Source organism: Tupaia chinensis, unplaced genomic scaffold (genome assembly GCF_000334495.1).
Source record: "Tupaia chinensis unplaced genomic scaffold, TupChi_1.0 Scaffold000539_1, whole genome shotgun sequence".
NCBI classification, from domain to species: Eukaryota; Metazoa; Chordata; class Mammalia; order Scandentia; family Tupaiidae; genus Tupaia; species Tupaia belangeri.
In genome coordinates, this window is record NW_006160052.1 from 6,281,519 (window position 1) to 6,292,920 (window position 11,402).

General features: G+C 53.2%; 1 protein-coding gene across 1 annotated transcript in view; it reads left to right on the forward strand.

The window, feature by feature from the left end:
- Positions 1-11,402, forward strand: part of PAX2 (paired box 2) — a 103,038-nt gene that overhangs the window by 4,772 nt on the left and 86,864 nt on the right. Inside the window, exon 3 of the mRNA XM_006157392.1 lies at positions 88-285. Coding sequence (XP_006157454.1) covers positions 88-285 — 198 coding nt within the window. The remainder of the gene's footprint in view (positions 1-87; positions 286-11,402) is intronic.

Consider the following 11,402-nt stretch of genomic DNA (forward strand, 5'->3'; position numbering starts at 1 on the left):
GGAGGGGGGGCCCGCGCCTCGGCCCTCCGGCCCCCCTGCCCCTGCGCTGCCCCCTCCTGGCTGACCCCGCCGGCCTTCCCGGCGCAGGTACTACGAGACCGGCAGCATCAAGCCCGGCGTGATCGGTGGCTCCAAGCCCAAAGTGGCAACGCCCAAAGTGGTGGACAAGATTGCTGAATACAAGAGACAGAACCCAACTATGTTTGCCTGGGAGATTCGCGACCGGCTCCTGGCGGAGGGCATCTGCGACAATGACACGGTGCCCAGCGTCTCTTCCATCAACAGGTGAGCAAGCCATGGGCCTACAGGGCGGGACTGCAGCGCGCGACTCCTGCCTTCTGGGGCAGCTCCTGGTGTGGGGTCTCCACTCTTTGTCCAGCCTCTGCCCTTCTTCCTCGCTCCAAGCCCAAGTCCTTTGGGCAGGGAAAGGGGACCTGGAGGCAGGCAGACAGACAGAACTGTCCTCACTTCAGGGCTGGGTATTCCCTGTCAGGCTTCTCCTGCCGGCGTCCTGGAAATGAATCCAAGTGTTTGTGGTAATTAAGACTCCAAGATTACGTGCCTCGGGATCTAGAGACAATCACAGCCCGCAGCCGAAGCCTTTAAAATGACCAGTGTCTATTCACTGCCTCCAAACAGACTTCCCTTTCTAAAAGCATGCTCCCTTCCCCAGGGGCAGCCTCAGTCCTGGCTCGTCTGCCCTCCCTGCCAACTCCCACAAAGCTTGCCTCCCGGGGGCCTGGGGCTTGTTAGCCAGTTTTACACAAATTTCCGGCCTGCGAGCCCTGGTATCCAGTTCTGTGGAGCAAATGCCAACCACAAGCCAGCAATTGGCAAGAGGTAGAGGAGCTGGACAAGGAATGGGATGCCAGGAAGGGTGGGAGAACTCTAGACCCCGAGACTGAGCCTTGGGGGATGTCCCCAACCACCTAGGGTGCCAGTGTCCAGTCTAAAGTCTTCACACTGATAGCAGGTTCAGGCCAGTGGAGATGACGCAGGCTGAACAGATAGGGCAGTTAGGTTTCCTAATCCAAACCAGCCCCACATGCTCTCTGAGAGAACATGCATGCATAGCCCATGCGTGTACACTGGCCAGGGTGCCAGCGTGCTTATCTGTGGTCGCCTCAGCACATATCAACAGCAGCTGGGCCCAGGAACCCAGGTTGGCTTCCTGATCTCAGACCTATTCAACCTGACAGTTGTATACAGAGACCCCAGACAAGCTAGAAGCATGTCCCAGATGGCTTGGCTCCCCCACGTTAAGGTACCTGCAAATGACAAGACGACTGGGGGTTCCAGACCCTTGTTATTCTTTGCGTTCTTCCTGGGCTCATTATCAGGTCAACTAATAATTCAGATGGTGCCTTTTTCTGAAACTGGCATCACATATCAAGGCTTTTTTTTTTTAAATATTTTGCAAATGATATGGAATTATCCCAAATCATCCTGAAAACAGCAGGTAAAATTAGCTGGTAGAATGTACCTTGGCTAAAGAAGATTCCCTCTGCCACACTTGTGCTGTAACGTACTGCGAGGCGACCTCGGAAATTATCCCAGTGTGTGCCATCTGTATTAAAATGGTTATTCAGTTATGAACAGGGTAACATAATACTGATCAGCTAATTATACACCCTCCGAAAACCCTCCAGCTCCCTGGGCCTGGTGCAGCCAGGTACTGAAAGCATAGCCGTTTGACATTCAGACACCTTCCAAAGGAACTGGAGAAAGATGCAGGGTGGTTTGGGAGAGGAGTAAGTCCTTTGCATTTAAAAGCCAGGGGAGGAGGCTAAGAAGCCTGGGGGGCTGAGGCAGAAATGGCAGTTAGGGAGTGGCAGGGGACACAGCATGGATTTCTGAGCCATCCAGGGACTCAGCCTCTTGGCTGGCTGCTGGTCCTAGGAGTGAGTTGGAACCCAGGTCTTGGGAGGAGCACAGATGAGGCCAAGAGTGGCCTGCTGAGGAGCAGTGCTGCTGGGACTCAATAGTTGTGTTGTGGACAATGTGTTTGAGAAACGCTGTTGTCAGCGATAGGAGTTACCCAGACTTTAGAGGAGCCCAAACATGTACGGCTAAGGTGAACTATTTCTTGGAGCGGATGGGAGAGTGGTGCATCCCGGCAGGTGTGTGGCCACCAAGTCTTACACCCCATGCCACTTTCTGGTTGAGATGTTTTTAGGAGCCACCTAGGCCCAAGTTTGGGAATACCTTCATCCTGAAAAATTACTTACAGAGAGCAAGGGACCGGTGAGCCCAGGACTGAGCTCCAGAGGCCTTGAGGTGCACCCACCAGGACGGGCAGAAAGTAGACAAGCCACAAGTGAGACAACAGTGGGGAAAAGGAAGGCTCCCTTGCCGACTCTGACAGCTACAGAATCCAGCCCAGAGCCCTACGCCTGAGGAGCAGGGCGGCTCCTTTGGGTGTGGAGGAACAGCCCTCTGTGGGCAGGTGTTGCTGGGGATGAGCAGGGGGAGTGGGAGGAGAGAACCGAAACACGGCCAGTCATGCAGGGTCCATGGTTAGGCTTCGTGGCTTGTTTGTCAACAAGGAGCAGCAGGCTGTTCTCGATCTTCATTTTGGATCAGAAGCCTCCCGTGGTGCATATGTTAGACAGGATTCTGGGGGCTCCCCGGTGTGCTGCTGAGTTGGGGCTGACGGGTACATCTGGGCACTGCACCCTTAGTTACAGCTCTAGGCCTTTGCTCAGAAGAGGGGAGGCATATCTGAGACGTGTTGTTTCACCCTCAAGCCTGGGAAAGGTGGATGTCCCTCTGGCAGCAGCGACGTCAGGGCCTTTGCCTGTTCTCGGTTTGGGGAATTTTCATTGTCCGTAAGAGGAACCTGGAGATTTCCCTCTGTGCAGAAGGCACTGTGCAGAAGGAGAGGGTAGTTCTTGAGCATCAAGCTTCATCGTTGCCCACTTGGGTACTTTCTGACAGTTACAAGTAAGGGTGGGCGTGAGCTGCGGTGGGCAAGAAAGGAAGTCCACGCATGCGCGCCCACCTGAGCCAAAGACTTTCCGTCTTCTCCTCCCCAAACAGATGCTGTCGCCGCACTTGAAATATGCTGTTTTGGTTATGAACTGAATTGCTTTTCATGCTTTAAAAAGGGTTTTGGCAGCCTCTGGACCTGTCGCGATAAAGGCTTGGCCTTCCAACCCACGTTCTTCAGTAGCAAGTCCTCATAGAACTGCTTCATTGTGCCAAAGGAGTGGGTCAGGGAGGCCTCCTACCTCCAAGACCACGGTCAAAAACCCCAAGGGCTGACAGGGTCACTCAGCATGGGGGATTTGTCCAAGAATCTAGGAGAGATTGTTAGAGATTGTTCTGAACGCTGGTTACCGATCCTGAGCAGAGTTGCCGCCCCTCAGCCTGTACGCTGCTGCTGTGGTGGGTGGTGTTTACAAACAGGTGACTTTAGATTGAAACCCAGTGTGGAAAGTGGCCTGGAGGGGGAGAGGTGGAGGAAGATCCATGCTACTGGAAGGAAATAGTCACCTAGTTACACCGCTGAGCAATTGACCAGGCAAGAAGAGTTTTCCTGATTAGCTGCCAACGTCTGCTGGGTTGGCCGTTGTTCTGGGCAGGGAATACAGCCCCCCTGAAAGAACAGAACGAGCTCCAGATAGAGCCTAAGGTAGCCGAGCATCCCCTGAGGGTTCTGCCTGGGAATGAGTTAATAAGAGCATCGCCTTCCAGCTTTTTTGCTTGCTCTGCTCTCTTTGGGCGGGACATTCTCCACCCATAGATCTTTGGGGTGGTCTCTGCCAGAGTCAGCTTCTCACTGCTCACCCACTACCCACATTCTCTCTCAGCCTCAGTGAGCACACTCATTCTTTCAGCGGTGGCAACACTGGCTTCTAACAAGCCACAGTCCAGCGCCGTGTGAAAGGACTCCATCCTGTGTCACTTGGGTGTCCATGCCTCATTCCCCAGTCTTTGTCAAAGCTCTGGCGTTGGGAGTACTGTGTTCTACCACTTGTTCATTTAAAGATCTTTCCAAACAAGTTGGGAGCACTTAGCCTAGTATCCCTGACCCACTCCTTTGGCTAGGAGGATGGGTGGAAGGCGCTCAGGGCTGGCTAGATCCGCTTCTCCTCCGAAATTCAGGCTCTAGACCGTTGTATATCTGACTCTTGGACCTGGGCTGGTGTGGTCAGCAGGGTGGCCCTGCCCGCCACGTCTCCACGCCACTGCAGCTATTTGGTGGTCATTGCTATTGATCTCATGGCCAAGAGCCAGGACAAGTTGGCGAGTTAAGAAAAAGACTTCTGTCCTCAGAGGAATGGGAAAGGACAAGGACTGAGAACTTGCTTCTGAGTGCCTGCTCCTAGCAGAACGGGCCTCCGCAAGTAGCAGACAGACATTCCAGCTACTGTCTGAGAAGCCTTGCTCACCTGTCCTTCCCAGACAAGGTCCCCTGCTGTTGAGACCAGCCAGCATTAGATTAGCATGTGAGACTGGCATGACTCTTTTTTTTTTTTTAAAGAATTACTTTTGTTTTTAAACTTTTATTTATTTATTTATTTTATTTTGACCAGAAAGGAGGGGGGATGAGAGAGAGAGAAAGTGAGAAAGCAAGCCGCCAGCTCTGGGACTTGAACCACGGTCGGCCATGTGGGAGTCCAGCACCCTTAACCACCATGCCACCTGCCGGCCCCAAAATTGGCATGACTCTTGACATTCTTATGCCTTAAAAGGAGCTGGAGTTGTCCTCCTGCAAAGCCCATTTTTGCTTCCCTTCGTTGTCATGTTGGTCTGGCTCCCTGCGGGCTGGTCCTGTGGGCATTCGGGTCACACAATAGCTTCCGGATGAGAGCCTGAAATGCCCAGCCAGAGTGCTTGTCCCAGCTAGCAACTCCTGAGAAGAAGTAGACAGGAGGGGTTGGTCCTGGCAGCAGCTCCAGGATGGTTTTGGAGGGTAATGAAAAAAAAAAAAAAAATGGGTTTTGGAGGGGAATGAAAAAAAAAAAAAAAAAGAAAAAAGAAAAGAGAGGGAAAATCCTAAATAAATAAATAAATAAAGTGCATCCCAACTCTTCTGAGAACTCAATAAAACAATCACATCAAATATGAAGAGGCATAAATCTTGTGTCTGCACAGGTAACCTACTCAATTGCTTTTATTATCGCTCAGGCTGCCTCCATTTATTACCGTCCACGGCTTGGGCCGAGGAGGCTGCGTGGAGGGTGGTCTCCAGTGCAATCCTACACCCCGAGAGGCAACAATCAGCCCATACAGCCGGGGATTTCGATGGGAGCCCAGGAAGGGCCCATCTGTCTGCATGAAAACCAATCAATAACTCTGTAACCAGAGCCCTTGTCACAGGGAAATGGACAACACAACAGTTCAATAGAGGGGCCACCCGGGGAATTAGCCAAGTGGAGATGGGGCCAGGCAGGAGCAGCCCCAAGAGAAGGGAAACAGGGGTGCTTCGAGGAGAGATCAGGAAGGGAGTTTGAATGTGGCAGAAGAGACCAATAGGTTCATGTACACCTTGGTGCTGGGGAGTGGGCAGGTACAGTGTACAAAGCAGACTCAGGAAAGAACGGCAGGTTGGAAGTTGGGGTGGTAGGGAGCATGTGTTTTGGAGGGCAGGTGGGGAATGGGCTTGGTCTGGTGTAGACGGGCTGGCTGATTGTGTGTGTGTTGGTAAGTGTGTGTGGACCAGAGTATTACAGCTTCTAGAGAACAAGCAGGAGCGGCAGTAACTGGTACGTAGGATTAATAACACACCCCTCCCAAAAGTCTGCACTCTGAAGGTGCAGCTTCCTGCGAGCCCACACAGGATGGGGTTCCTGCTTCCCAGTCTCAGCAGAACTGCCGAAGGAGCATCTTAAACCAGCGGCCCGTTGTCTCTCCTAGATTCTTAGATCGCTGACTCTGGCCACCCTGCAGCTTGGGCTCTTAAAGCTCAGGTCTGTGCCGAGCCCCTCCTTGTTGCCACCTGGAGTTGGAGTTCTTTACTGAAAGGACATGTACATGCTGGAAAGAACTCCCTTTTCACGTCCTGTTCTTTAGAAGACAGTAAAGGGTGCTTCTGTGATTGGCCAGTTTTCTAAATCCCTGCTGTTTCTCCTCATGGTTTCCCTCCAAGTCAGGTGTCTAGAGCTCAGATTCTTTCTTATTTTTTTTTAAAAAAGAATGATTAATTAAATTAAATTAATTAATTTATTTTAAAATTTACTACAGGGCACATGTACTCACCAGGGAAAGACAGAGAGGGAGAGAGAGAGACAGAAAGTGAGAAAACAAGCTGCCAGGTCTGGGACTTGAACCATAGTTGACCATGTGGGAGTCTAGCACCTTAACTACAATGCCACCTGCTGACTCCCAGAACTCAGATTCTTGCAGAGAAGCAGCTGCAGTTGCATCTATGCCCAGTGCAGCTCCCCTGGCTGTGGGGTATGTCAGAGAAGGGGGAAGGGCTCCTGACAGCTGAGGAGTAGCAAATAGTATTTCATGACCAATGCTCAAACAGCAGGAAAATATTAGACTGGTGAAAAATTAAACCACCTTGTGTTTATCTCTACCCCTGAGCTACTGGACGGACTTGGTTTCTCCTGCTGAGCAGGTTATTCGTTTCATGCTAGAAAGGTGCAGCCTGAATATAATCATCATAGTTGATTCTAGGGGGCTTCCAAAAGTTTGTGGGAAAATATAATTGAAATCCATGCATGGTTTTTTTCTATAATATTTATTTTCTTTTAAAAATAATTATTTAATTTTATTTATTAATTATTATTATTATTATTTAATTTGACCAGAGAAAGACAGGGAGAAAGAGGAAATGTGAGAGCAAGCTGCCAGGTCTGGGACATGAACTGTGGTTGGCCATGTGAGAGTCCAGTGCCATAGCCACTATGCCACCTGCTGGCCCAATAATATTCATTTTCTATGAACTTTCTGAAGCCCCCTCACAAGTGTAGAAGTTGCCATCTCCTGCATTTGTGAATCTGTTTGTGTTCGTGTGTGTCATCTCTGTCTGCTCTTAGACAGAAGGGCTCTGAGGCCCAGAGGAGAAGGGGGAAGTCCCACAACACATGACCTGCAGCCACAGACAAAGGCTATGCTTGGGTCCATCTGGTCAACCAGCAAGACAGTCATTGGGTCATTGGGTCATTATGCAACAACAAGGCTGGGCTGAAGCTTCTTTACATCCTAATTTGGGCAAATCGGGGCTAACTTTTTCTTCAATTATTATTTTCATCATAACATGTTAGTCCATTTAGCCTCCAATAGAGGAGTTTTGCTAGAGCAATGCCACCTTTGTGACAGAGAGCTCTGTGACTAGATGACCGTTCTTGCTTTGACACTTGAGTCCCAGCTCAGTTGGTGGGCTAGCTAGGGACCAACTGCAGAAGCAGCCAAGAAGATGCCCTTCCCAGCATACCCCTCCACGCCCCTTCCTCCAGAGCTGGGCTCCAGCAACCCACAAGCCAGGTCCCCCAGCAGGAGGCATGGCAGCAACACTGGGTCACCATAGTGTGCGGAGTATGCCCTAGGGCCAGGCCCCAGGTCCAGCCCCAAATCCTTCCCCAGTAACCCAGGTGTGGGGAAATAAGGAAGAGGCTATGGGTGAGAAATGCATGGCCGGCCACTAGAGAAGGCCTGGGGTCTAGGCAGGGCATGATGGCAGAGGCCGAGGCCTCGAGGCCCCCTAAGGAGGGCTGGGCACAGGGCAGCTGTGGGAGTAAGGGAAAAAGGGGAGATGGCCTGGCCTTGAGGGAGAAGGAACAGGCCCCCACTTATAGACCAAGAACTCGCAGGTAAAGAAGGGAGCTGTGTGGGAGAGGGAGACAGGAGAGGCCGTAGACCCAAGCTCCTCTCATAGTTCACCCTCGATAGCCACAACCGGCCCCCTCCCTTTGTTTTTATGAGGTAATATAATGAGAAGATATGCTGTATTTCGAGCCAGGCTAGGGGCAGGGTAGGGACAGGAGGGAGACAGCCAGGTGGCATTCCATCCCAGAGAGGCTCAGGTGTAGTCGAGGTGCTGGGGGAAGGAAGGTCGAGGCCGGTGTTTGCCAAGGACAGTGATGGAGATGGCATGTGGCTACAAGAGTCATGGGCACAAATGTGTCAGGACCTTGGCAGGGAGGGTGCAGGGGGAGGCCACAGAAGACGAGACAAAAAGTGGTATGAATCCGCACACAGGAACTGGAGCACCTGGCCCGGCCAGCGGGCATTGACTCTAAGAACTCTCCGCTGGCCAAATAAAGCCCAGCTTTGGGTCTGATTCCGTTCCTGGGCCAGCAGTCGTTCCTGGTCTCTGTAACTAACGTCCTGACTCTGTTGCTCAGGCCTGGGCAGTGACCTCAGGACAAGTGCAGGGGACGGACCATTTCGGAGCACCTTGGTGTAGCCCCTGGGGAAGGCAGGCGAGGGGAGAGCATCGCTGGCTCTAGCCAGGGGAGCAAAGGGTGGGGCGTGGGTGGGAAGGGCCAGAGGGTGAGGCTGAGAGGTGAGGGGAGCTGCCATGGGGGCTGGAGCCCTGCTTATCTGAGTTAGGGGACTTTGGTAGCCTGCAAGGTCTTGGGTGTCGTTGGCGGGGTGCCAGCGCTCCAGGCTTGTGGTGGGAGGGCCAGCCTGGAGCCGAGTGGGGGGCAAGCTTCTGAGGAGAAGGTGGAGCAAAGCAGGTGGCACAGACGGCAGAGTCACAGGGCCGGGAGTGGTGTGGTCCACTCTGAGAGGGAGCCGCAGAGCGTGTGGCGGCGGCACGGCCACCTGTCCCTGAGCACACTGCAAGGCAGGCCGGCAGTGCTGTGAGCTGCTGCAGTGCAGTTGCTCCTGCCTGGTCCTCGGCAGGCCAGAGGAGGGAGAGTGGGATAGAGACCAAGAGGAAGGGAGGGAGATCTCTGCTCCCTGGGGGGTTCCAGACTGCAGCCCCCTCCACCAGGAGCCTTTGGTCCCTGTGCTTTAGACTTCCTCCTCCACCTGCCTCCATCCTGCCCGAACTGCAGTGATCTGCAGCAACTCAGGGGAGAGAACGCCAGAGCACGCAGCAGCTCCTGGCAGGGCTGCGAGGCTGGCAGTGGGCTGGAAGGGGAACTGTACTCACCTTGCAGGCACAGGAGAGTGGAAAGGGCAGAGAGGAGGAGCAGTGGGGGGAACAGAAGTAGCCCCAGAGCTTGAGAAAACAGGAGCCACACAGCTCCCCCCTCCCCCATCCTGACACTCCCCTGGCCCAGGGTCTGTGCAAGCCCAGCTGCTTAGCCGGTACCAGCAGTCCAGTGAAGGAGGCTGCAGGAGACCTGGAGCCTTGTGGGTGGCATGTAGCTGGACAGGCCACAGTGGTGGTCAGGAGGAGACCTCATTCTGCCCCTTTCCCTGCCCGAGAAAGAGAAGTTGGTGAGTGTGTCAGGGGCCTCTCGGGGGCTCCCCTTTGGGCTGGTGGAACCTAGCCAAGCCCACTGTCCTGCCCTGGGAAGCTGTCTGAATGGCCCTAGCACTGCAGGGAGCTCTTGAAAGGAGTCAGTGCCCCGTTTTTCTTGTTGTTTGCTACAGGGTGCATGTGCTCGCTAGAGGGAGAGAACGAGAAGAAAGCATCTCCCAGGGGGCATGACCGTGCCGCAGTCCCTTCTCCTCCACTCTCTTCTTAGGATGTTGGCATGAACGCATATGTACTTGGCAGGTTTCTCATACCACAAGGGGATTGGAACTGTGCAGTCGGCCGTGTGGGATCCAGCCACCTTAACCACCGTGCCTCCTGACTGGCCAGGAGTCAGCTTTGTCAAACTGGGAGTTGGTGGCTTGCTCTTCAGAAGGTTCTAGGCTGAATGGGTTGTTTGGTCCCAGAACTGAAGTCCCTGGGCTGGCTTGGACATTGCCCGTAGAGCGTTGACTAATGTTCAGAGAGCTCAGGATGAATGGACAGGCGCTGTCCTGGTGGGGTGAGGGGACGGCCCTCAGGTGCACACCTGGCCTACACACGCACACATCTGTGGCTGTGCACTTGTGAGCAGTGTGCGTTTGCTCCACTGGAGGTGAGTGTGTGCGCTGGCCCTGGTGTGGGTGTGTAATACCATACCGGGCCAGTTGGTAGCAGTTGCTTCGTTTTGTGTCGTCTGACATCCTTAAAAGTAGCATGCCCTGTTCAGGTAGGGACAAGTAGGGACAAAGGCCAAGGTGTTATCTCCCTTTGCCATCTGCAGAGGGGGTGCTGCCACCAGTCCCCGTCCCTTCGTCCTCCTCCCCACTCTTCCTCATCACTCTGGTGATCTGGTTTGGCTGAGGAGCCCAATCTCGGTAGCGAAGAGAATCCGATGAGATAAGGAAGGCCATCCTTCCTCGAGGGACCTGGAGCGGTTTCGGTTTCACACTCTGCTCCCCTCCTCTAAGGAGCTGACACAGGCGGGTGGCCTTCCGAGGGACTGACTGGTTGTGACTGTCGGGCCTCTAGGAGAGCCAGGGGAAGGAGGACTACCAGGGGTTGGGACTTGGCTTCCTGACACTGTGGGCCCAGGAGGGAACACCCAACAGGGCCCTGGGTGAGAGAGATGCAGCAGGGGACAGGAAGAGAGAAGCGAGACCAGATGGTTGACACTGACCAGCCCAGCTAAAGGCTGTGTCTGGCCACAGAATGGGACTTGGGGGAGAAGGGTGGGCATTTATTTATTTATTTATTTATTTTAGGCTCCTGCCTCCCCACCCAGCACATGGGCATTTTCCCCTAAAAGGCTCAGAGGACCAGCTAACTCCCTGCCCCGGTGAGACGGCCCAGAGGTGGTTCAGATCCCTTAGGAAATGACCTCCCAGGGCCAGTACAAAAAAAGTTGAGGGAAATTCATTTCATGGCCAGTGGCTGCTTAGAAAAGGCGATTCCAGCATACGAATGTGATAAATGTTAACTGAGCATTAATCGCATTAAAGAGGGCCCTATAAACTTTTCATTTCTAATTAAATTCGTCCAGTGATGCTGCCCAAGCGAGTACTCTGGGCCTTTGTTTATGTGGAAAATTAAAATGCAAATACAATGGGATTTATTTCCAGGAGTGGAGTGATGGGCCGGCCTCTCTGGCTACTGATCTTCAGGCCTGATAGGCCAGGTAACAGCTTCTTTGGAGGTGCTATCCCAGGCGATAGATACCTGTGAGAGGGGAGAGGCCAGAGTTCAAGGTCAAAAGGAGTCAGAAATGGGGACCAGCAGTTAGCGTAATGGCTATGTCACTGGACTCCCATGTAGTCGACCGTGGTTCGAGTCCTGGACCTGGTGGCTTAAACTCACGCTGGGTGCTTGTGTGCATGCCCAAGATCCCGAGAGGAGAATGGAGGAGAAGGGATTGGGGCATGGCCATCCCTCCCTAGGGGGTGATTTCTCGCTTTCTGTCTCTCTGTCTCTCTCTGTCTTTCTGGCAAGCGCACACACCCTATAGCAAAACCTCTCAAAAAAAAAAAAAAAGAGT